Source organism: Falco rusticolus, chromosome 2, assembly GCF_015220075.1.
Source record: "Falco rusticolus isolate bFalRus1 chromosome 2, bFalRus1.pri, whole genome shotgun sequence".
NCBI classification, from domain to species: domain Eukaryota; kingdom Metazoa; phylum Chordata; class Aves; order Falconiformes; family Falconidae; genus Falco; species Falco rusticolus.
Window position 1 is genome coordinate 89,909,369 of NC_051188.1, and position 27,217 is coordinate 89,936,585.

Here is a 27,217-nt window from a genome sequence, read left to right on the forward strand (position 1 = left end):
GCCTTCCAGTATCAGTTAAATTCTATGTAGGATATCACTTAAATTCTACATAGGATACTCAGATTTCATAAAGAGTTTATATATGTGGGACACAGTAAAATTATTCTTTTTGTATGATTGAGAACATAGATCTTTGGAGTGGTTTTGTTTTGTTTTCATTAACAGTATCAGGGCAGGGGAATCTGCTGCCTCCAACAGAACTAAGAAAATGTTGATACTAGGTGTTAAAGGAAAAAACATCATTACTGTTCAGGATTAGTGTATAGGGAGATAGTGCACTTTTTATTCTGTCTTGGAAACGTACAGAAATGCACATAATGGCTATACCCTTCCTACCTCCTTTTAAGTGGGATAGTTTTAAACACTGAAAGCAAAGGTTTAGGCAATACATAGCACATTCTTACAAAAATATAAACTTTTCAGACAACATGAGAAACAGTTAAAGAACAATGCTTTATCTTTCAGAACAAAACTACAATACAACCTAGCTTCCACTGATGTTTACACGGCAAGTGAATCTAATCCAGCAAGAGCCCCACACAACATGGTCAATCTGTGGCAATATGACCAGGATTTACCCTACTGAAGTATACATACCTGCCTCGATATTCAACACTGGTGCACATGAATTGAAAACACACCCACGTTTCTTTGCCCTCTAAAGAAATCTTTCCGTCATGAACCTAGTGCTTCCCATAAGGTTGAGGACTGTACACCCACAAGAACCTCATTACAGTCAATTTTTACACTGTTGGGATAGAAAACCAGCTTTAATTCGCACGCTGATAAAGAGTTCAAAGTGCCTCTATAATGTACTGTTAAATCTGTATCAAAATCCAAATAATCAATATGGCAGCAGCTAAAGAATTGTGAGGTGAAAGGTCAGAGATTACAGCAATTATGAATAAAACTAGAGTAAATGAACAAAATTTAAGACCAGCTTTCTTCCCTTTGCAATGAAATATTAGAGATTTCCTTTCAGAAGATTTTTTTCCCTTTTTTTTTTTGTTATACCCTTCTCTATATGGAAGCACTGTGGTGTTCATTTACAAAAAACAAAACACAAAACACCCTCCAGCCTTAAAAAGCACCATAGATAAAAATCTGGCGAAAAAACAAAAAACCCAAAACAAACTCCATGGACCACCCTTCAGGGATGAAATGCTAAAGATGTCTTTTTTAATCAATCAGTTTGTGAAGATCTACAAAAAAATAAAAAGGATCACATTCTAAAGGTTCAGTGCATTCAGCAGCTCTTAGTTTTGCTGCTTATTCATCTTTAAGTTGACTTTCAAAAATAACACCCTAGCTCATCAAAATATACATTTTCCATTTGCTTTTTAAATTAAAATAATAATAAAAAACATTTAAAGAATTCACAATCAATAGCATGACTAAGTTTCAGGATCATCTACAGCATATAATTTAAAGGTTCAAGATGCCAATATGCAGCATGTGGTAGGCCTATATACTCCATGCAGCATGTACACTTATGATAATCTCGAATAATCTTGATGTTCAAATATCAGTTTGTTTCTTCCAAATAGTGTAGAACACCCATCTGAAGAAAATAAGCAGTTAAGGAAAACACAATGTTTGTACTACATCACTAAAAATAAATTAGTTCTTTTCACTTATTTAAATTCTGAAGACTTCTGGCAGCTCAGAATGATGACGTAGGTAACACTCTCAAAAGTGATGCCTCCCTGGATCTTCTTTTTGACTCAGCAGTTCAAAAGAGCATCCCATTTCCACTGACACTGAAATCCTTTGCAAACACATGTTTTTTAATTCCTGCTGCAGATTTCCAGGTGGTGCATTTTTTTGCATTGCAACTACTGAACAAACTACAGAAGTACTTTGGGAAGAGTGATCAAAACTTCAATCGGGAGTACACCAAGTTGGGATCCCCCTTGGTCATCTTCTCAATTGTAAAGTAGCAAGCTTGAATAGGAAACAGATATCCAGCTATTTGATTTGTCCCTAATGCAGACATAATCAGACAGAAAATTAATACAGAGATGTTCAGTAGCTGAACACGAGATGCCCAGGTACCTTACTAGGCAAAGATGTAAATGCCTACTACCTCAGCAGGGGTTCTGTTGAAGACTCTGAACAGATGTACTTAAGTTCTGCCTATGCTTTTCTCTGAAAGCTTCTGTGGTATTTGCCTTAGGCACCTAAATATTTCAGAAACAGACTTGCGTTGCCCAGACTGAGCTAGAAGCAAGCACAGAGCAACTGGCAGCTGTATCAGTGCTCTTTGCTGCTCCTCTGGGGGAAGATGGACCCAAGCTCAGCAGTCATACAGAAGCTACGCTCAAACCACAGCTCTCCCTGGCAGGACAGACAACTGATCCTCAAAAACTCTCTTGCTAAGCTGGGCACATGAGAGAGGTCAGAGCTACATAATTCTACCTGCTTCCAGAGAAGCAGACAGGAGAGCAAGACATGAACGTCACCTTTTTAAGAGTTACAGCAACAGCTGCAGAGTAAGGCATAGATTTCTGGGATTTATAACTTAGTAAAACCACAGATACATGTTCTTTGTTTACACAGTAAGGTCACACATGCTCCAGATAGGAGCCTCCCATGTTCACCATAAGGTCCTGGTGGAGACCTCAGGCATACACTTTCCTTAAAGTAGAGAGCTGGCTTTTATGTCAACAGCTACTTGAATTTCATGACCCCCACAGCAACACTGCTAAATACCAGAATTTCAAGTAGCAACTACACAGAATAACAATTCTTGAAGTAGGCAAAACAAATAACTAAGTGATAAGACAGCTTAGCACTTTGGCTACATTCAGGTACTCACACAGGTACCTTTTGGTCAGATTAAAAAAAATGAACATTTAGGAAGTGAAAAGATTTGATCAATATCTCAAGAGATTTCAGGCACTTAGATGAAAATCACAAATGAGTCATTCTTCAGAAAGAAATAACCCCCTAATCTTTGATTACTTGTCACAACTCTATTGTGAATTATCACATCTCAGTCATCTGTGAAACAGCATTCAGGTATAACATTATATTCAGATACATACTCCTACTCGGAGAGCTCTCATTTTCAAGAAAGGCGATAGACCTTTACTTGCATTTCAGGTATATGTTATTCGAACTTCACAGCCAAATTAGAAGTTAATTTGGGTTAATCTGAAGTCATCAAGATGACTTCTCCTTTAGCATTCCTGTACTTATACTATTACACCATTGTTAATCCATTCAGAAAAAACAAACTAATAAAGCTTGCCTCATTTCTCTAATAACTGTTCATTTTCAAGCTCTGTTATACCTATTTAATGGCCAGTTTTAATAAATTTATTGCTAGAAGTATTTTATATCTGTTAACTCACTAGAAACATTTACATTTATTTTTCAAAGGAAAGAAGCAGCCTTTGCTAATCAACTCATTTAGAAGTATTCTGCATACTTCCAAATAAACAATAAGCATTTAGAAGACTTTCTGCGGACACATACTTCAAATCACATGTTGCATTAAGGCCTAGCAGTTGTAAAGGCAAAAATAACTAGTTTCTCTGAAACTGTAAGCTACAAGGGCAGGTATCTTCAGATCCTCTTTCACTCTTTCATTTTTGTCTTTGAAACGTTAAGATCCTATCAGAGTTACTGAAGAGCCAACGATGAGACACAGGGGAGGTTGTTACAGTCAGTATGAAGTCCAGAACAGCAGGCCAGAGCATTAAACAGTATCAAGATTAGAGACAGAGAAGGGAGGCAAACCAAACACACAGAAGAGAAGAAAGGCTGTGGCAGAGTTTCACATACTTAACATATTATGAATAAGCAGATCCTGGAAAGGTCTCTTCTGTAAAAAGAGGGACAGTCACAGCAGGCATTACCCTACAAAGACATTTCCTGGGAGACCACACAAAAAGTGATAAACACTCAAGGCAAATGGAGCCAGCAGAACCACTCTAGAGCAGATCAAAATGCCCCTCTGGAGCTAATGGCTTGAAGCAGAAACTTGTAGCTCCTTGTGTAACTTGCACACAACCCACAAAATGAAGAAATTCTGAAGGACTGTTTTCAGGAATGGGATGTTGCTCAGAAATGTGTATAGCCCTCCACTTGGAACACTTTTTTTCCAGTAACACTAACTAATAATGATAGGAACCACTTTTTTTCCCATTAAAAACCCAATATGAGCTGTATGTTCAAGAATAGATCTATCAGAGCATATTAAAGGTCTGGATCATGCTAATCTGTACGAAGTTAGTCTGGGATGTTTTGTGAAAGAAGAAAAATAAGATACAGCCCTGCCAGAACTCCCAGTCAACATTACCCTCATCATACACAGTTTATCCTACATTGCATAAACAATATACTTGGAAACAAAAACATTAGAACATAGCCTGATTTTGAAAGGTGCTGATCATCTCACCAGCTGTGAATTTATGGCACCTTTAAAAAAAAATTCCTGCAATTGTCCTTAAAATAAAACTGCAGCAGTTTGTTTATTATGAGAAAACATTAATAGTGTATAAATTAGAGCTGCCTTCTTGCACTTGAGTTCATTACCTCCAAGCAATCTAGGCTTGCTTGATTTATTAATACATACTCTCCACTCTTTTTCAGTCTTTAAGGATACAATTCCATGTAGGAGGGAACGCACACAGTTTCTTTCGAAAACTCCACAGGACAATAGAGCCTGCTAAGCTGTTCTTCATACAGAGTCAAGGCATCAGTCAGATTGATACAGTTTCCCTGAAAAAAAAAAAGAAGTCCCAGTTACAATCAAACAAGCAAGCAAAACTGAAGATGAATATATAAGTTTTGACATTAATGCAAGGCTGCCACATACTTCAGAACCAGATACATGCTGGTTTTAATATTTAATGTTTACAAGGCAAATACTGAACAGCTTGTCTTCATTGTGCCCACAGCAAACAACGATTTGTATCTTTTCAAGAAAGGGTAAGTGGGGGGTGGCGGGGTATCTACTCATTAGCAGAAGCAACCACTACATTAGAGCTTCCAGTTAAAACAGACCATGTGTTGTTTACCTATAACGTCTACTCAACAACCATTTTCTTTATGATTGCTTAAATATATTAGTAAGCAGTATTACAACATCCAGATTTTCTCAATTATTTAACATTGCCTAGGTCTTACAGTGCTTAAACGCACTATAAAAACCCCTATAACCTATTCATTTTAAACATTCTTGCACTGAGCAATATGACAAAATAAATCAGATTATACAGAAGTTCTGTGGCTGCAGGCTACATTGTCTTGAGTTTGTGTATCATGTTTCTGAAGAAGTGTTTCCTATGACACTTTTCTTGGAGCCACGTCTTATCTAAGAATATGAATAGTATCCTTTTCTGAACAAAATAAAAATCAGTGCTTAGATTACAAATGGTGAGGAATTTACAAAAAAAACCAACCAACACAAACCCAACAACAAACAACTCCTAAGTACAAGCACAACCTTGTCCAAAATGAAGTATTAACAACCAGAAGCTACTGCAGCACATATCTGAGATGCCCACATAGAGAAAGCTCTAAACAGAAAAGTGACTATCTGTAACAGGTTTGAAGATTAAGCAACAGTGAGCCTACAGAACACCAGACTGAACAAACTACCCAAAGCAGTAAGTCAGGTTGTGTAAGTTTAATAAAGGTTCTTGTCAAGTTTCTTGCCTTTCTTGCCTACGTAACTAAGTAAACTAGCTGATACTTTACAACCTTAATTACAATGATCTTAAGAGCATGGCAAATGCAGGTTATTTGGACACTAACTTAAAATGGAGTAAAGCTGAATATAGTCACCGTTGCATGGTCTATAAACTACTCAGCTTTAGTTTTCCAGGTATGAGACACGGAATAAAGACTCGCCAAATATGAACATACTGCTGCTGTGGCACAGCACAAAGACATTCTGCAGTTCTCATCAAGAGGGAGAAAATATTAATGGTCCTTGGCAAACTGACAGCCAGATTAATTGATTTGTGGTCTTCTACCTCCACCACTTTCACGAGGAACCTTCAGCTCAACCTATAGGCCCCAGACATGATACCCAAGAATGCTGCACACTATACACAAGCAGGAAGTTATATGATGACAGTGCGTCTACCCTGACCACGCAGCACGTGCGTATCTGGTCATACGTGGGGCAGGATGCAACATCTTCCGGAGACGTGTCCCCATCCTTCCCTAAAAGTTGGGTTTACTAGCTTACAGTATGAATGCTTTTTACCTTGACCTAGAACAAAGCCTACTTTTCTTTCTCTGATTTCTAGTCAGTACAAACAGAAGCATTAACTAGCATTTCTCCAGTTACTTTCAACATAAATCCCACCTTTCCCACACATTTTACCAATTCTAGTGGAGAAACAACATTTACTACAGAACATTAAGAGACAGAGAACAAAAAAAGGGAACTTTCATGTTAACGAATACACAGTTCCTAGTAACCTAGTGTACAAGCCAAAGTCCCACAAAATGATGGCAAAAGACCCAAGACACAGAAGTTTGCTGTTTCTCAATCACAAGAACATTAGTCTCAATGATACGACAATATAAAAAAAAAAAAAAAAAAAAAAAGGGAAGGGACAGTCATTTACTAGTACAGCGGCTTCCTGGTTTCTAGATTATTCTTTCTGTTCATGACTGGACAGGCCAAAAGCCTTCCATGCATATGCACTTTGAGCAGAGTACTGATTTTGACCTTTTAAAGCCCTGAACTTTGCGAGAAAGACAAAAAGAAAGCCTGAAGCAACAGGCTCCACCTGTGGAATGGCAGTATCTTTCCTCTGCTCATAACGTCTTCTGGAAATGTTTGCGCACACACACATGATTTTGAGTATTTTTTTCCAATTATTGAATAAGTTATCTTGTTCCTTCCTGCCCTTAGATAACGTGCATAGTTCACATTTGACTGAAAGAATGTGAATGGTTCAAATAATAATAAAAAAAGAGCTAGATCTAATTAAAAACCATAGCTCTTACAGTCACAGCTTATTCAGTATTTTAAAACCCCTAACTTCAAATAAAGGTCAACTGCTACGAAGCTCCAGGAACAAAGGACATATTCAACTCCCAAAATGTCTACCTACATCTCACACGTGTGCATTCCCTCTGCTAACACATTCTGAATCCTTTAACTCCAAGATAATGGTCTTTAAGAAAGCCACATTTTACTGTTTAACTTGTGCTTTTTGGTACTCCAAATGGCCTTAAAATAACTAAGTGCACACAGACACAACTGGAAGTTTATTTTCACAAAGCAAGGAACCAAGATGAGCTGACAAATACTACCTGTGTTCTTCAAAACCACGTACAACGCACAGAGGGCCAAAACAAGTAGCGATCTTACTTGGAATCAGTATGTCTGAACGGCTCCATCTACATTGCTTTTTCCATGTAATAACATCAAATAATAACTAGAAATGAAGTTTATAATGTGCATTCTGACTCTGGGATTTAAACTATTTGTTCTACTTTTTTATTGGTATGAAATTTTATTTCCACAATGCATTTAAAAAAAAATTGTACTGAGAAGTAAAGAGGCTTTATCCTACTGTTCATCTGCATTTTTTTTCCACATGCTCAATGAACTTTTTGCATTGTGCTGAAGTTTTTACGAGTGGAAAGAAAACCTCAACTTAAAAAAATCCTATACACAGTATCTTTTAAAAAAATTGTATTATTGAAATCCCTCTTTCAAAAGAATTTGCATAAAACAAATGTTTGATTATCATTTTGATCATATTCCACAAACAAATATGTACTTGTTTTTTTGCTAAAGGAACATGGCATGCTTTACATTGACTTTATCATATTTGGGTTTGGGCATCAGAAAACAAGCGAGGTTTGTAAAAAGGTAGGAGATGGACACTGAGCATAACTGCACAAAGAACAACAGTGAACAGACTACCGTAGTACTAGTTTAGTAACCTGTTATTATCCAGGGGACTGTAGCAGTTATTTGGTTCAGCTGTCCTTTACCAAACATATAATTTTGTTTCAACATCAGACTGAACGCAAAAGAACACTAAAAAACAATCTGTGTATGTCATCTGAGTCATAAATAGAAGAACGCTGCTAGGTAATTTATGGAGCATACCACTATTATGGACAACATTTATTAAGATACCCAATGAGATGAAAGTATCTACAGTTTCCCGCTCTGTTGCTGCAGTATTTCATCCTTTCTCCCTTCTCCAGCAGACAAATCACTGCAGACAGTGTAGAAAACAAATTACAGGAACAATGAACATGCCAGGAAGCAATTTTTACTTTTCAAACCCACAGCTCACCCGTCTCCAAATCAAGACCTTACCTAAAGTTTCAGACATCCCACCTGGCTGTTCATTTACCTCTCTGTCTAGAGACACACCACAGGATTTTACAGTTCTGCACTGTTAGAATTTTTTTTGTAATTATTTGGTTTTCCTCAGCCAAAAGCTAAGAATTCAAAAAATGAAATCTACACAACTTAGATGAGCTTATTTTAATAGAAAGAAAATTTACTGGAAAGAAATCACTATTAACAACACCTTTCCGTAAGAAGCGACCAGCTTTATCAAATGCAACTACAGTGTTGATAATGATATCACACTTAGATGTTCTTATATCACTGAAGATGACACAGGGAACCAAGCCCAGAATGCAATACCATGGTTAGTCTAATAACCTGTGTTCATTTTAACTACCTCCACCCAATGAAAATACTTAAGTGGTAGAACAACACAGACAATATTGGGCAGATAATAAATAAAAAAAATCCTTAACAAAAGGTGTAAAAGAAGAACTTGTTTAAATTAACCTTGTAAATTCCAGTTAACTTTACCCACCTACAAAGGGGACGTGTCCACCAACTGGTTTTAGGCTGAGTTTAGGCCACTATGCTTCCTCCAACCTTAAAAGTAAATAGTAACTTGAAAGCAGATGGAAGGGTCCCCTTCCATATTTGCCTGTTTCTTACACATGTCACTCTTGCATGTCTTATCCTACACGTCATTGCTACTGAACAGCTTTGTCTGTGACAGCAGAGGTTTAATTTTGAATTTTAATTTAACATGGCTTTCTATTTTTATTTTGTAATGATAAGTGCCAGAGTTGAACATGGCTAAAGCCAGTTTATTCTTCACTTCAGAGTGATTAAGAAGCAACGAGCTGCATGGATCATGAAACACTTAGCAAAGCTAGGTTTGAGTTTTGCATGACAGGGATGGCTTAAGGAGATAAGGAGGCAAACCTGACCAAAGGTATCTCCACTGGCCAAACAATCAATTAACTTAAAAGTGAACTCAGTAACACAAGGAAATGAAGTGTCTATCCCTTAAAGACTCCCACCCAAACTGCCAAGAAATCATACAGGCTCACACATGGACGTTTATTTGCTCTTCCAGTCTCCGCTGACATTGCAGTCAAGGAGAGCCCTGCTCCCTCTTTGGAAGTGCTAATTAGAAAACCCACGCAGCAGCCAAAAAAAGGAGTGTAACTATGAAGCAACATCACGGTGGCCTGGACATTTTGAGGGCAGGGCTACACTGTATTAGAGTGCAGCCAGGAAGCAACAGCTTGGTGAAGGCCTGAATGTGTGTGTGGGAGACAGCTGATCCCTTCTTGCACCAGTGGTTAGTGCTGTTTACTGGAACCCAAACCCATGAGTAGTCCGAGATGGTTTCTACCCTGCCTGGGTGGGATGACCCAGACTAGGAAGGAGCAAATTCCTGTTCAGAGATATTTTTAATGGTTCCACTTCATAAACAGGTTGATAATGACAGCCTGCTCAACCTCAAAGGATCAGATCAGCAGAGCAAAAACTTAGCACAGAAAAAGGTATTTTCCTAGCTACACATAACCCACTGAGTGAGGCAACCTTGCAATCAGTCTCTGCATCTTAAAGATCATAGTTTCACAGCTGTTGGGACAATCCTCACATGCTACTTGAAAGGTGCAAGATGGTGAGGGTTCAGAAAAAACATACATACCAGACTAGTATCTACACGTACATGTACACATACTCCAATGAAGTTGAAAAAAAATCACTTGGGCAATCTAAAAAACAAACTGGCTTTTAGAAGGTCCAATAGCATAAGAACACTTAACACATTCAGAAACGAGTCACTGGGAAGGTCCATTAGAGGCAAAACTGGACCTTGGGATATGTCAAGTTCTTACATCCTCACTGACTCCCACTTTTCTCCCCTTTGAAGGCTGGGAACCTGCATCTGTAACTGGCACCCCTTGGAGGAGGCAACACTGCACACCTCAAAGACCCAGACCCATGTTACATGACTAAACACTTCAAAGCACCAGCTTCAGAAGAAGGAAAAACAGAAATACAGCAAGCCACATGACCCTTAAGCATCAGAGTAGTGGAATTACATTCACCAGTAAGTTTTTGTGAACAAGCCCTAAGTCTTAAGCTTACAGATAGAGCTGCAGGTTCTGCAGGCTAAAGGCCCTAATGCTCACCTCTCTGCCCAGGTCCTATGTAGGCTGCAAGACTTTTAATACAGATGATGTAGCTAAAAAACCAAGGACATTAAAAGCAAGGCTGCTACTCACACCACTGAGTTTCTGTTCTCATTGTGATTGCTATTATGGACGCATAGTACAAGTATGGAGGTGTGTCCGTCCGTCTGATCCCACATTTACTTAAGCACAGACTTGCAGCAGCAGTGAATGAGATCTGTAAACTGCCCTTTCTGTCTTTCCAGAGCCAAAATAAGCAAAAAGTCCCTCCTTCATCCTAAAACTGGCCACATATGTTCATGCATCCCTAGGAATGCGAAGTAGTAGTCTGAAAAACCTTTCACAGGCAGAATCTCTCTATAAATGTTGTTAAACTGTTAGACAATATTAGTTACCAGCCTCCACCTAGTGGTGAAAGGATATTCTGCGTTAGCATTTGGAGATGGCTTTGAGGATCACCAGGGGATCTTGAGGGAACAAACAGGTGTGTCAGAGTAGCATGCCAAAAAAATAATTCTTTTTACAACCTCAGATAAGTTATATCTCGAGTTAGACTGCTCTAGACCTGTCTGCTGACAATTCATGTCCAAAACTTACGCAGAGCTCAATAAAGAGATGATGAGCATTTCCATTTATTTTTCCCAGCTGTGGCATTTAAAGTCAGGCAGCAATAGAGCATGTGAAAGACTGGCATTCTGTGAACAGAATTCCACTTTTGGGTAAAACATTTCTTGAGCAGTAAAATAAACAGTATTCTAACAAGATGCACAAGGTAAGCCCTGCAAGCAGAACAATCAAGAGGGCAAGCTACAGAGAACAGAAGTTTCAAATATTATTAGTTCAGCATAATGCCAAAGCAGAAGCAACTATAGCTACTGGACAGCAGCCAACAGGATGACAACCCTTTTGCAGCATCTTTCCTGTGAGACATTTCCTCATCATAGGTAAAGGTCAGGCTCTAACAAATAGGTGGACATTCCCCCAATTGCTTTTCTTGATGATATTTCATGTATTTTATGTTTTAGAGAACCAAAATGCAATTCAAAAAAGCCTGGCGGCTGAGAGGCACATCAAGTCCTGGGTTTTAAAAACTTAACTGTCCTAGAAGGCATGTGATTCCTTCAGCAAGCGAAGTACAGCCTGCTACCTAAGAAGCATCCTGGAAGTTGACAGTTGGAACAGAAGTAACTTAAATTTCCAACGTTAATACACAGAGCTAAAAATCCCTAGCATTTAAAAGCTAACACATCAGAACATTCAAAACCATTTATGAGTTCCCAACATGTGACTAAGCTCAGTCACCAAAGCTGGTAGCGGTCATGTTTGAACTTCTGTCCATAGTGTTAACCCAATCCTTTGGATATCCAGCTTCAACTAGTTTAATTCAAAACCCAATTTAAAGAAAGTTAAACAGCTGATTTTATTTAAAGCATCCCTAAAAGTCTGTTACTATGATCAGACTACTGAGTTTTCTGAAGGTTTTTGTTTTTAAATGAGGCCCAATTGGGAAGAGGCAACAAGGACAATCAAATGGCCTGGGTAGTGTATCAGTAGATATAACAAAAGCTTTGATAGCTGTTTGTCCCTGTATTAGTTTTCCTTTTTTTCAACACCCTCAGGAAGACTAAGTTGCATAAAGTACACTTCTTCTTTATATGTGTACATATACTTTATGTACACATACATAAAGTATACTCCATTCCTTTCACTAGCTACCAGTTAGACACAGGTCCAAATTCAAGCCACTTACTCTGAAACTGATGCTGCAGTGTTTCACAACAGCTATGAAACTGATGCTGCAGTGTTTCACAACAGCTTAAGCCTGCCAGGGCCAGTTCAGTATTGCTGTCCTTTCTTCCTATGCAAGCAGAGATGCTGGAGAGCTGAGTTACATCCTCCCATCAGGACAGGACAGGCAGCAGGCCTGCACCAGTCTCAAACTCTATTGGTTTCAGCTGACAAAACCACCTCCCTATACCCTGGCTGCAGCACAGCGATCACTCCAGCTTTCAGTACAAGCTTCTTCCCAAAGTCCTTCTGCAAAGTCTGAAAAATATCTGTCCATAGACATACATACATTCTAATAAAGTCAGCTAGTCTCACTGTGTATGTTACAAGTATGACAACTGCAGCACAAATGCTTGCTCTGTCCAGAAGATGTAGTGTCCTTTCAAAGTCTGTCATAAGTATTTCCACTATTAACAGAAAAGCTATTAAGATTTACAGTGATACAACCATGACTCATACCTTACATTTCAACCACAAGATAATTTATCTTCCACAGCATTTTAAAATAAAGCAGCATGCTAAAGTTGCCAAAGCCCTCATTCTATGAGTTTTGGGCAGGTTTACAAATAAGTGCCATTTTACAGTAAACCAGTTCCTTTACACACATCAGAAACTCCACACTGATAGGAACAGAGTTCAAATGCATAATTTTACCTAGGTTATTTCAGAATTTAAGATTATTTCAAAATGCTGTACTTAAGAGACTCCACACATCAGAAGACCAGTTAAAGGTATGCACATGACAAAAGAAATACAGTTTCAGAGACTTACACTTCACTCAACTATCTGCTTGATCTTGTCACATTTTGTACAATTGCACACAGCTTTGTGGCACTCAATGCAGGATTACATACAGAAAGCATCTTCAGATGAAAGCTGTATGACAACTATATTATCCATGAGGTGGCTATACTGTAGCAAATATAAAACCCTTAAATTACTTTCTTATTTTAAACAGAGTTGCATTAAAAGCTTCATACACAAGGACAAAGTCTTATTTATGACTATATAAAGTACTCTGCAAAGTGCCAAGCATTGTAACATATTCAAATGTTCAGTATCTGTTTTGCAGAAGCCAAACCAGTGACTTGGGTTAGCAGTCATATCAAGCAAAGAGAGGGTATTTACTCCCTAATGGCTAATTTTCTCTTCCCACTGCACCTATGTCAAATTCTTACACCTTTATGAATAACAAATTTTCATGTCTTACACTCTACAAACCAGAGACGTTAGCTTAAAATACATGTATCTGTTTATAAAGTACATCTGTTCTGCTTTTCCAAGAATTGCTTACTGCTAAAATACCCCGTAGTATGCCCAGCCAGTTCTTGAAATTATGCTTTTAAATTCAAAGACAGAAGCACTGCAAATCCAGCTGAAATAAGGAGAAAAGACAAGTCTATTCACAAAGCCCACATTTCGTGCAAAAATCCCTACTGAGTCATTAAAAGGAAAAAACTAGCTTGCTAGTAGATTTTTAGTTAGTTGGTTCGGTTTTGCTCCCTTCCTTTAACCTGAAAAATGCAGATTACAATACATATACAGCAATACTTTTTTTTACATCCAGGTATCATACCTGTGTGAAGTACTTTCCATCTTGTTTCAGGACTTTCATTGAGAGGTCAAGAATCAACCGCAGAAATTCCCATGTGGAATCTGCATATAGAGCATGATTTAAACAGAACGGCACATTACTGACTTGTGCAGTATTACATTTCCAAGACTTGCAACATATCTACTGTTTAAAAAGTATAGCAATCCTATACCTTCAAAAAACAAGCAAAAAACAAGATAAAAACAAGTAAAATGCCCACACAGTTCATACACAATGGCATTGATGGTGGAAGTATCTCTGTTTTCCTTCACAATTAATTTTCCAGACTGTTCCAAGAAAATGTAGAGTGGGGTAAAATTTACTGGAGTGTGAACTCCCCACATACTTTCTCAAGAATTACTTGAGTTCATATTATTCTGGAATAAGGGGACAGTTTAAAAAGTCCTAGGTGCTTGCCAATTTTTTTTCTAACACTGAAGAAAAATTCAAGAACAGATGTGTTACTATCATTCTTTGCCTCTCAGATTTACTATTTAAAAGGCAATAATCAAAGTATTTTTGCTGCAAACTGCCAACTATTACACACCAAAGGGACAGAAACATGGAGAATCCTTGAAATTTAGGAAAATAAATTAGAAGATTAACCTTCTTCTGGAGATGTGGAGATTGGAACAGCTGTCAGATCGTTAATTACATAATCAAACATCCTTCCTTCTTTGGCATACCTCTTCAGTACGGGAATACAGTCTTCAATTAGAACCTATAAAAACAAAACACTGTAGCTAGTCCTCAGAATACCCCAGAACTGTCCAGGTAGAAGGAACAAATGTAGATTCACAGAAATTAAGAGGGGAAAACCACAAAATTAAATGTGTGTTTAATTTTGGGCTCCATTTTCAATTTTTTGCATCATATAAAAAGGAGGAACAGTTGTAGGAATTATGGCAGTGACAGACACTACAGGAGTGGATTTCCTAGCTCTATCACTGATTGTTGTGTGACGACTGTTCTACCTACCAAATGGGAACAACAGTTAACCATCCCCCAACATAAGAGTAAAACAAGGTATTTGTATGAAGGGCCACTGACTTGTGCGAAGTAGCATGTGAGTTCTCTTCATTTTTGCATGTTTTTAAGATCTCCGATACTAGTTTAGAAGTGTGAGCTAAAGAGGTTGAAATGAAAACAGAAAGAAAAGTGTCTAGTGAAGGTGTCAGATTATACCTGAGCTAGTTTTTAAACTCTTGTCAGATGCAGCTTATAAAGATCTTAACTACAGGGATACATGAATTATTTTTTTTTTTAGATTTTTAATCTATTAGCAGTGAGAGGCAAGAGATTTTGCCTGCAAATTAAAGAATATTTTAAAAAGTGTATTAAAAATTCAGATATTCTCAACAGTACAGGACAACTAACTTAACTACAAATTTCTTCTACCTTTTCATGCATTCAAGAAATATTTAACACTGCATCCTTACTGCTCCTTCCTCTTTTACTTGTAAGCTATGGCAATAAAGATTCTACTAGTTCACATTCCTTAAAAGCGATACATGATTATTTTTAAAAGAGTTTGAAGATGGAAAATTCAAATATTTTGACACTAATATATACTTCCAATACATACCCCCACTGCCAGCTGTTAAAAACTACAAGTGCCAAAGGAAAAAATCCTTCCCAAAATTAAGAAAAATCAGAAAGCTTTTCCCCAAAACTTTGCTATAGTCTTCCAGGCTAGGTGTAAATGTATTCAAAATATTACTTCTAATGAAAGAAAAACAAAAAGTTACCTGATAGCACTCTCCTTTCAGATTGTCTAAGACATCTCCGCATGTTTTACGCATGTATTTTTTACACCCGTCGATCACCATTTGGTCAATGTTTGAAGCTGGTTAAGGTGTTCTACAGCCCATAAATACAGATAACAGTTTCTATTTTTTCAGAAAGATTTTCAAAAAGGTAACATTCACAAAGGAACACAGTAAGACGTGTATTTTGGTGCACATATTACAATAGCCAACCTTATGCATTTGCCTCTAGATTCAGTCAGAGGTTTAGGAAGTGCTTCCCCCCTCCCCAAATCGGTATTTCCGGTACCTTTAGGTTACCGTTCCTGTGGAAGCTTGGAATGTGAGTAATACAGTGGTATATGCAAAAACCTCATAAAGCTAAACAAGGTTAAGACTTCAGCCTACATCTTTAAACTTTTTAGTTCCTAGCAAGGGGATCCCAAAACCCAAGATGATCACCATTTCATATGGCTAACAGGCGTTTACATCACAAACTATTTGAACTACAGAAAGTTGAAAACTTCATTTTTATCAGTATTTAAGACAGCACAAAAGTTGGTCATTGTGCCACCAACACAATTCACCAAGTCCTGACATTCCTATTGATTACAATTTTTTCCTTCTAAGGTTTTTTTTTATAGCTTTCTTTAGAAAAACAGAAGACCCCAAAGGAGACAGAACTTGACTGAAATCACTGACTTGACAGACTTGTCTTCTGTTTTCAGAGAAGGCATCAGTCTGACTACAGAAGCTTTCCTTTCTAGTTCTATGTAAACTGCTACTCAAGAGTTACAGTATGGATTAGGAACCTGAAAGCAGGTGCTGTATAATGATGCACAAGTATGTAGTCACTGGGTCTGACAAGAAAAAAATTCATTTTAGACCCCGTGTCTTCATGCAAATCAGAACCTGAGTTAATTGTGCGCAATTCTAAGAAAACAGCAGAAATACAGGCTGAAGAGCGCTGAAACGAACGATCAATCATTTTTCAAAGGATATCTCTACCATAGTAACCATCTTTGGCTTCAGTTTGACTATCTCATATAGTATACCTCCATCACCACCTCCTAGGATTAGTACTTCTTTCCCAGTGTAGTCTTCCTTTCCGCTGCCCATTATGGCTTGAGTATATGCCAGGTCACTCTCTGCCAGATCTGAATGGAAGAAAGAGTCGGACTAGAAACATTACATGTTTAATTTTTCTCATCAGTTGGTATTAATCCAAAGATAATATAATACATACAAAGCAAAAGCATCTACAGAAACAACCTAGCTCTCAGAGACAGTCCAGGTAACAGGAGGCTGGTGATTTACCAAAGCTAATGAGATCCTCCTCAGAATCCCACACAGTATTTCTCTAGTTCTCAATGCAAACTCAGCAACAGCAACCTCAGCATTGGGAAGTACTGCATTTCAAGAGAAGCAAAGTTGTAGAGCACAACTGTCAGTACTTATGATTTGACATTCACGCTTAATACTTCAGTGGGTTTTTACCTCAGACTAATGCTGCAAAAGACAAAGCAGTAGGTTTTTGACAGCACACTCTGGACCCCAACTAAAAAGAGCAACCCAGGTGCACCCCAGTGGATTCCCACACCGAACTAAGTATGACTGCTAACACCTCCCTGCTGAAGGGCCCTGAAGCATCATGCCCTCTGCTGACCCGTTCACCATTAGCCTCAAGGCAGGCAGTAACATTCCTAAGCTGTAATAAGAGATCTGATCCGCAAGGGCAGAGCTCTGTGAAGCAGCACATCATGGCATATCCTATCATCCTGCCTGGCCATCAGCACTTCGCTTCTGTCATTCTGCTGTTGTGCACTTACAAAGTAGTATTTTAAAACACGATGGAAGGTAAAATACGTAACAGCATACTTCCCTTTCTATGAGGCACATTGTGACAACATTCAAATATAACCTCATCTCCATATGAAACTGATGAAGATTTCTGGCTAGAAGTATGGAGTACCTAAATTGGTGATTTCAAATACAATTTAACTGAATTAGAAAAAACCTTGCTAATGAATTCAATAACAACACTTTTCAGCAGCCATCTGCACAGAAGTCCTCCTGACAGTTGCAGGAAGCTAACAGAATGGTTAAAGGTATTTCTGGTGATCTCAAAAAGCTACAGTCAAATTTCTTAATTACTCTGCCATTAGACCAAAATTAGGTATTCTATCTCTAGACAGCAACATCCCTCACTTACCTCAGTCAGTACTTTTCAACCTAAGTACTGAGAGATTTTGTAGAGCATACCCCTTGATGCCTAGATTTTCTAGCAAACAGCATTCTGATCCAGCTTAAAAGAACAGTAGCCTACCTTCTCCCAAGTTCACTTCCAAAAATACACAGATCAGCAGCACAGAGTACCACATGTAAGACCCTCCCATAAAGGTTGGGTCATTCTTTTAACTTGTGAGTTAAATTGATGATTTTAAGACAACTGTCAAAAGATGTTCACAAACAAAGCACGTAAATGGTTTAAGATACAGCTGTCCTGTAACTCACCAAGCAAGTAATTCCCTTAGAGAATCAAAGGAGCAGCACAATTATCTACACACATGCCAGCACCTACTTGTGTTTCCTCAGAATTCCATTGCATTTTGAATACAAAATAGCTCATTTACTGTCAAAGTGAAGCCCTCAAGAGGTTGGACTTGCAAAAATCAGGTAAAAGCTCATATGAAAGAAAGGAGCAGAGTAAGTTCTGCTAGAGAACACTTCTATTCTCCTGTGTCACTTTCCACAACAAAGATGACAACTTTGGAAAAAAGAAGTCTTCTTTTGTACTCCAGATTTTATATTGCTCCGCCTTTCTGGTTAAAATACTTTATATACAGGAACAGGTATATGTGTACATCCATATATGCAGCTTCCAGCATCAGAACCATGACCCTTAGTAATCTATTAAAACTGCACCACAGCAAGATAGAAAACACTTCCAACAGTTTCACACAAAAGATCCCCAAATAAGATGATACTTACTAACATCACCGCTAAGGATAAGAATATTCCCAAACTGTTTTGAATGCAGAATTTTAATATTCTGAAAAGGTGAATCTTCATCATAAACAACTTCATCTATGTCATACTCCACCAGGCGCCCATCAGCTGTGGGCCAGTATCTATCAATGACACCTCCTCTCAAAATGGCTGGCAATCTAGAAAGAAGTCATAAGAAAAAAAGTTACACAACAATTGAGAATTTTTCTTTTTTAAAAAAGTTCCTTCTGAACATCCTGTGGATTCACCATAACAGATCCCGCTTGTAAATATTATTAAAGAAACCCACAAGGTTTAACACTCAGATATAAGAAACCAATCAGCCATATGTTAAATATACATGACTTGCTAAGACACAGATGAAATAAATTGTTATTCTTTATGCATGGTTATTCTACAGCATGTGCCTGAATGAATCTATACCCTAAGGGAGGGGATTTACGTAACTTACCAGCCTCTACAGAAGGATCTGTTCACAACTAGAAATGGGTACAATACAAAAGCAGAATGCAGACAGAAAACCATGATGAAACCTCTTCCTACCTTCAGCTCAGCTAAGAATGACATATTTATTTGGGATCAGTGGAACTCACCTTTCTGAAGTTGTACTGAGAAATATTTTCAATACATACACAAACACAAAAGGTGAACTATTAGTGTTTCAAACGGAGCCAGGTCACCCCGCAGTGTTTAAGCACAATCCTTGATACCACCTAACAGTTTGCATCACTTTTTAAAAAGCGGTTCAAGCATCTGCATAGATTGTTTTGGTTTTGTTGTTTGGTTATTGTTTTTAATTTAATATAGAAGTATCTTGGTTCAAATCAGTATTTCACCTGTAAGACAAACTATATTTGAATTGGCAGCGAATGATCAAAATTATTACATTCCATTTTAAGCAAAATGTGCAGGCACGGCGTTTATCAGATTTACCACACGCTTCAGAGAGTTAAGGAGGCTTTATTTTCCCCCCAGAGGAGAGTGTGGCAGAGCAGACAAGCTGCTGCTAGTGATTCTCAGCGAGTATTTCAGGAACACTCTAACCTCAGCAAGCCGCAAGATGGCAGCAGAGAGCGAGAGCAGGAGCACCTATTCACCAGGGCAAGAAACAAAGAGGCAGGAACAAATTCTCCAGCTGTATTAATTCCAGTGGAGCTGCGCGTGTGAAGCCAACATCAGAATCAAATTTGCATGCAAAGCAAATTTAAACACAAATAAATAGTTGAGGCGTTCAACAAGATCCACGCCAGACCCACTGTTCTAGAAGGTTCATCTCCCTATACTAAGATAACAAAATTAATCTAGATCACTTCAGGCAGTCTTTTTTCCTGACCCATTCTGAATAAGTTCCTATGATAGAGATTCCAAACTCTCAATATCATATTTCAGTATTAAAATACACCCAAAGAGAGCTTCTGCCCCCACATACACAAATATTATCTACATTTGCACACTGTCTACCAAGTAATGCTTTACCAGGATGAAGTAAAGCAAGATAATTCTGTTTTACACACAACTGTTAAACACACAAAACAATTAACGTTGCATCTCAAATCACTGCCACTTTGTGATCACGTACAGCCTTCAGATTACATTCTGCTATAGAACTTAGCTGTTTTCCCATTCTGTAGTTTGTTCCTTGGCTTTACTGAATCTTGTTGATTTTACACTGCTTTTTATTTTTTTAAAACCATTTCCACTTCTGACTATATTCTTTAAAGCACTTGCTGCACCTTCCAGCAAGCGCATGCCTGCAACAAGTGCTCCCTGGCTTTGAGATGCCAGTCACTGCCAGACAGCTGCCAGGGAAACACCAGCGTAAGCCACATCCTTCCAGATCCCTGGGGAACTCAGCACGAATGCTGTTTCAGCGGCAGGCAACAAACCACAGCTAGCATCCCTACCAGTTTAATACAATATATAAACTTGTATTTAAGTCAACCAAAATGACAGAAGCCTTGCAAAGCCTCCCTCCTTCAGTACTACCACCCAGCCTCGCAGTCACAGGGCTGTGGCTGACCATGGTCACCATCACCAGCCCTGCTTGCCTTGTCCACAAGGTGTGTGATGTGGCCCAGAGGCTATGGTTCATGCCCTAGCCTATCCCCCTCCCAGCCTGGACCTCCCAGCTCTTCCAGAGCAGTCTGCTCTTGCTTCCTGGGTTGCATTTTTTCCCACCATCTTGTGCAAGCATTGTAGCAAATTAAAGAAATAATCCTTGCCCAAGGTAACAGCAGTGAAGATGAAGCTTAACAAAATGACAAACCTCACACTATCTTAAAATCTGCAATAAAACCATTTTAAAATACTGGTGAGAATAAAAAACCACACATGCATAAATCTGTATTCCAGGCTACTCACTGCAGCACAGCAAAGCGTAATTTGCTTATCTTTAACAACCTGCAGGACAAGCCACACATGGCATGTGTACGTACAAACTTACCGTTTCACCCTTTTTATATTACCATGAAAAAATTCTTTCATTCTTTCTTCTACTTTGTTTAGAAGCTGAAAAAAAGAGCAAACAAGAAAAGTGGAATTTATAGGTGATCATTTAATGTAAAATATCTGTTAAATTATGCTACTTGGAAGGCAATAAAAAAGCAGCACCAGCACTGAAAGGCTTCGAAATGTAACAGTAGAAGCCTAAGAATAAACTAGATGTTCTCCTCAGCCTTGTTACTAGCAAGAACACATGCAGTATAATGGCTATCATCGCTGCGTTCAGCTATCCTCCAGGACAACATCGCAAGGCCTTCCAGGAACATGAGACCCCATAAGGCTTCGTTCCCACCAAAGCAGTGGCCTATTCACCTGCAATATCCAGTTTCTGGAGCCTTCATATTGGGGAAGAAGTTATTTTTCTCCATGGGGAAGATGTTTTGAGTCTAGAGGCTTCCCACCTCTCAGATTAGAGAAAGAAGATTCATACACCAATACACCAGGTTGCAGGTTGAGCATTACTTCTCCCCCGCTGCCCTGGGTACCAAGGCTGCTATGTCTTCAGAAATTTTACAGCAAAGAATGAGGCCCAGTATGTGCGTAAGTGTGCATGTGCACTCATGCATATGGAACTACAATAAGTGGTACTACTCATCTGTGAGCATTCGAAGTTTGAACTAACTTGATTTTTAAAAATCTTTTAACAAGATATAGTTTGATAGACCTGAACAAAAGGGTCTCTCCATGCAGTTCGATAAGCATCACTCATACCTGATCAACTTCCTCTCTTCCATCCATATGATCATTGTAGCTCTGCAGATCCACCAACACCAACCCATGAGGGTGAATTCTCAAATTGGCAAAACTACAAAACACAGAGACAGTGATAACATTTTTATTAACAAAAACCAGAGTGAGTGAGGAAAGGAAGTCTGAAATTAGTTCTGTTAAATTCACGTTTCCTTTCCCAGCTGTCTATAACTGTTGGCAGTGCCAGCTTGTCTTCCTCTGCAAGTCACTAAGCAGCAAGCAAAGTTGCCAGAGCACGCCAGTCACCACCTAACTAAAAATCAGCATGCAGCAACGCAGTGAAACATGGTGTTTAAGCCAGAACTATGGTACAAGGGGAAAAATACCCTGCCTACTAGTCTCAGCTCTTTAAAGAAGGCCTGCTTGAGCAGATGGGTTGTGTTGGGTTTGTTTTTCAATTGAAACTGAGCCCTAAGAAAACCACTGGACACTTCCCCTGTATCTTCCTTCTCACTTCTTGGGGTTTTTTTTTTGTTTGTTTGGGTTTGCTGGTTTTGTTGGGCCTTATTAACTTTAGAGCAACTATTAAGAGAGACAGCATTCACACTCAAAGATGAATAAAAAATATTTGGTCAGACACAGCAAGTGTCCTGGAGCAAACCACAGCTTTGACCGACAAAAGAAATCACAACAGCAAACTCTCATTAATCAATACAGATGCAAGATAGACAAACTCCTACTGCACATCATATTTATTACAGGAGCATTTACAGACCAAAAAGCAACGCTTCACCACTTAGGTGTTCAGTGGACAAATAGATGACCTTCAAGAACTTGCAACAAACACCACAAGAGATGATGACTATGGAGAAGGACCTAAGAAAATAAAACCAGAGCAGCAGAGGCAATATCCTTTCCATACTGAGGAGGTGAGAAGACAAAAAGACACAGAAAGGCTACAAGGCAATTACCTGAAGAACGGAGGGGAAGCAAACACTGAAAAAAAGAGAGCAGAGGAGGAGATAGTAACAGGAACAGCCAAACAAAGAAAGAAAGGTATTTAAGGATAGAAGTTCATTAATACACCACAGTCAAACCGCAGGTGAAGTTGTACATGCAGTTCTCTGAATGCTCCTTTCTTTGCTTGTCTGCTCTTACCACCACACTCAGCCTCAAAGGCAAAATAGAAACCAACTCTTCCCGAGATAAAAACTTCAGGTGAACTGTCATCTCCCCACCATTCCCAGCACTTTTTGTCCCTTCCACAGCTCCTTTCCTAAACTGTCAGCCTCAATACAAACATCACCTCCCCTATAGTGGTAGGAGCCTTGGCCAGAAAAACCTCTACCTGCAGTCAGAGAGAATGTCCTGACTATTCTGTGTCATCTGAAAAGTGTAATATATTTTTTTTTTGGTAACTGTGAAATGATCAAATGAAACTGACCAAAGTGATTCAAGAATAAAAACACTCTTGTGGCTTTGGATGGTAGTTATTTATTGCTGTGATGTGTTTATAGCTGAGAGAAACCAGAGTGTCACCCACTTCTCTTAAAGATGAGCCTGGGAAGTCTCAGGCTTTCCTTGAAGCCTTTACACGCAGGTCTTGCCTCCAGAAGGCAGGACGTTTCTATACAACAGGCACGCACACACCCACTGCGTTTCTGGCTCCCAAATACCTACAGATTGTCAAAAATCTTTCAGTGACCCTCCCTCCACCCCAGCCGTTGCCCACTAGGTGTCCTCCTGGCAAGTGTCAGGGACCAGAAAGCCTCTGTACTCTGATGGCCAGTAAGTGAAATCACAGAACCCGCTTACAGCAGGTATTCCCCACACAGCAGGAAGTTACTCCTGCAGCAGATAAAATACACTATTTTACCCTGATGAGGCAATGAACAGAAAATAGTAAAGGAGTACACAGATGCTTTTCTCTTCAGTAGCGGGGGTAGTTTTGGCTTCGTTTATTTTCCTTGCTACCACTTAAGAGACTGGGTTTACGATCTACTTAAAAGATTAAGTCTTTTCAGTATTCAAGACATTTCCAAAGCAGCTTTTTACTTGTGTTTAGTAAGTACCAAGAAGCTCACTCTACTCCCACCAAGACCAAAGCTGAAGAAACTGTTCAGACCTTTGGCATGTAGTGTCTACCCCCATGGGTTAGAATGCTGTCCCACTCACTGGTGATTGGCACTGTTCAGTACTTTTGATAGGTGAGCCACTTCACACTTTGCACAGTGACCACAACACCTTAAAGCTTAAGCTGATGTTCTCATCAGTACGGAGACACAAGTGAGACTTAATAAAAAGGAGTGCAGGACACACACTCCTCCTTCCCACCCCCAAGTCTCTACAGGGCTTCAGAGAGAAGTGTTTAAAAACTTACAACCCCTTGAACCAAAGGGACTCAAATTAGTTAAATGCTTCTCCTACAGTCTCCTGGTACTCGGTACAGAGGCAATGGCTACTGCAAAGGACAGCTCTAGAGAAAACACTCCCAGGATTCTGTTTGTATGATTTTCATGTCAGCATAGGTTTATTTTATAATGTACCTAACAAAAGGGGTGTGTGTGTAGAGTCAGGCATAAGCGTAAGAACTTAGTTTTATCGCAAGACTCCAGGAGACAGGTGGTGGTTTAGTTTTTTTTTTTTTAATGAGAAAGACAAAACAGCAGAACTCACTAGATGGAAGCACTGGTCGCTCCAGCAGGTTTTGGACACAACCATTCACAGTGAAAAGGGACATTTCTCATGAAGTCCATAGACCCACTCCAGACCAAAATGAGTATTTGCAGTTCACGAGACAGCCGTGTTAAGTTCTCCATAATCCAGCAGTACCAGAAATATATACACTGTTACAAAAACTTTGTTTATTCCCATATTCTAGGAGTTGCTACTGATTCAAACAGGCAGACTGTCCCATGACTTCTCTTTCAAATTCTTTTCCTGCAAGAATCACATAGCTGTCATAAGATTTGACAGCTGACATTGTCTTCACTTCCCCTGTGAAGTATGAAATACTTCCTTTGCTCTGAGGTCTTTTTTTGGGTGGGAGGCAAGAAGCAGAGAGGAGGGTTGCTCTGAAAAGCACAACCACACACCTTTAAACTTGGAAGTGATATGATAGTATTATAATACTGAGACAGTAACACTGCAGAACCATCACTCATTTAATCAAATGAACTCTACTAGAATAGCAGGGTCCTGACACCTGGGGCAGCGGGGAGAGAGAGAGATGAAAGGCAGGCACCTGGCCGGAGCAGTGCGGTGGGACAAAAAAAAGTTATAGTGTCTGGTTGATACTCAGGTTTCAATTTGTGGTCAAGAATTTTGAATGTCATTCAAGGTTTTTTAAGAAGCCAATATAGATCCAGGTTGGTTATAACTTTGTTAGAAGTCACCTGGTAGGAAATGAACACCCAAAATAAGCTAAAATGCCAGTAAAGATTTAAACATACAGTGAACAGTACAAGTGTACATTCAGAAAAGCAACCAGTCTAGCAGCATTAAGGCAGTAGCAGCAGGCCCAAGGTGGAACTCACAAAAGACACAGTCTCAATCAGCAAAGAACAAAGGCTATGCTGGCTGTTGTTTCTTTACATTTGTCTGCTTGGTAGAATGCATGTGAATACAGGTTTGCAGCAGCAGCAGCTCTTAATATTCGGAGGTGGGTTTTTAAGAACCACGATAATAGTTTCCATTTTCTACCTATGAAAATATAACAATGATTACCTTACAAACCAAATGAGGAGGAATCTGTGAAAAATGAAGTTTTCTTCACAAGCCTCCCCTCCTGCATCTTGTCTTACTGAAAACCTTAATTCCCATTTTTCAAAATAAAACACCTGCCACAGCTTTGGTGCGTGCTTACATGCACTTTCATAAAAGGAGAAGCAAAGCTCAGTGAGGAAGCATCTTCTCCACACACAATAGAACATGCATGTGAGAAGCAGCCCCCACAAACATGGCCCTGCTTTTAACCGGTATGCAGGTGCAGTAACATCCTGTAGATGAGTACTCAAGCTTTTTGTGCTTGTATGCAAGAGGTCTCAACTACAGAAACTATTCTGCTGAGTGCTGCATCTTGCTGCCTGAAGAACAGGGAACATCAGATGTTGACAAATAAATCCCAATAGCACAAATCAAAAATTAAGTCTTTTAAACAAGAGGATACTCATTCAAAACCTTTCTCAAGGACCAGAAGCAGGGAGATCCAACACATTCTGAGCCAAAAATGTGTATCCTATCTTAGTTGCTTGTACTGAGGAGTACAATACATTATAAAGCCATATAGATATTTGAAAAAGGATTTCTCTGCACCACACCCAGAGAATAAAACTGGATACAGACAGGTACCTACAAACCCCGCTTCACCCATTAAAGCTTTTATCTGGTGACAGACTAACTTTGAATCACTACAGAATAGTTTGTGTATTTGAAACAGCTTGCCAATAAAAGCATCTGTCAAACTATTCAATGAGGGAGGAAATGAAAACCTGCTTATAGCAGAAATCCCAAAATAAAGACTGTCACGACATTGTTTCCATAAAGCATATTTTTAAAATTCTGTTCATCTTAGAGTACTTAAGGGACCTTAAGGAATTAAGCAACCACCTTTTTCACTACACCATTATTCCTGTTCTTTTTTACAAAAAGAAAATTAAACCTATAAAAGTTACCACAGTTCTAAACTGTTGTTTATTCCTAGCAACTGCTTCCCATCTCTCTTCACTTACTTTCACACTTGGGGTAACTCCATGAATAAGTTAAAACATTTCAGCCTGAAACAGTTAAGGAATGTTCACCCTGCTCCTTTACAATATGTTGACTAGTATATAGAATGGTTAGCAAAAGACTAACACAGAAAAAAGTAACACCATGAAGGAAGAGATGAGTGGGTTCAACATTCACCATCATCTCAGCAACATATAAATTAACTTCAAACTGCATAAGCCTTACACTGTTACGAACAGTGAAGCCACACACCAGCAGGATTACACTTCTCCAAACAAGAACTCCAACAGAAGCTAAAAATGACTGTGTGTACCCGAGAGGTCAAAGCTTTCCTAAAATACAGTCTCACTGTAGAAATTTGAGGTTTTGTGGGTCAAGAGAAGGAACACAGATGCACAAAGGGCAAGAACAACCCTGGTAGCTGTACACAGTATGTAATGTTAAAGTACTTCCTCACAAGCAGTGATGCCATTAAAATACAGTATTAGTTGAGAAGATAATCTCTGAAAATTGTTGAGTAACTTCAATAATTTTATCCTTATCCATAATTTATTTAATTTTTAATCTGTTAAGATATACTGGGCCCTATGACTCTCTACAAACTATCTCATTTAATGTATATGAGAAAGACCACATTCCTAACATTTAACTGTCCAGTCTAAGCTAGACTAACACTTCAGTAAAAGCATGCTGCTAATGGTGACCCTGA

General features: G+C 38.9%; 1 protein-coding gene across 3 annotated transcripts in view; it reads right to left on the bottom strand.

Moving 5' to 3' along the window:
* Positions 1–429: 429 nt before the first annotated feature.
* Positions 430–27,217, bottom strand: part of SMS (spermine synthase) — a 48,976-nt gene continuing 22,188 nt past the window's right edge. For all 3 annotated transcript variants that reach the window (XM_037377207.1, XM_037377206.1, XM_037377208.1), the window contains exons 3-11: positions 21,802–21,895; positions 21,032–21,096; positions 18,571–18,746; positions 16,582–16,736; positions 15,583–15,672; positions 14,441–14,555; positions 13,817–13,896; positions 4,613–4,728; positions 430–1,561 (exon numbers count right to left, since the gene is read on the bottom strand). In XM_037377207.1, coding sequence (XP_037233104.1) covers positions 1,519–1,561; positions 4,613–4,728; positions 13,817–13,896; positions 14,441–14,555; positions 15,583–15,672; positions 16,582–16,736; positions 18,571–18,746; positions 21,032–21,096; positions 21,802–21,895 — 934 coding nt within the window. In that variant the 3' untranslated portion in view covers positions 430–1,518. The remainder of the gene's footprint in view (positions 1,562–4,612; positions 4,729–13,816; positions 13,897–14,440; positions 14,556–15,582; positions 15,673–16,581; positions 16,737–18,570; positions 18,747–21,031; positions 21,097–21,801; positions 21,896–27,217) is intronic.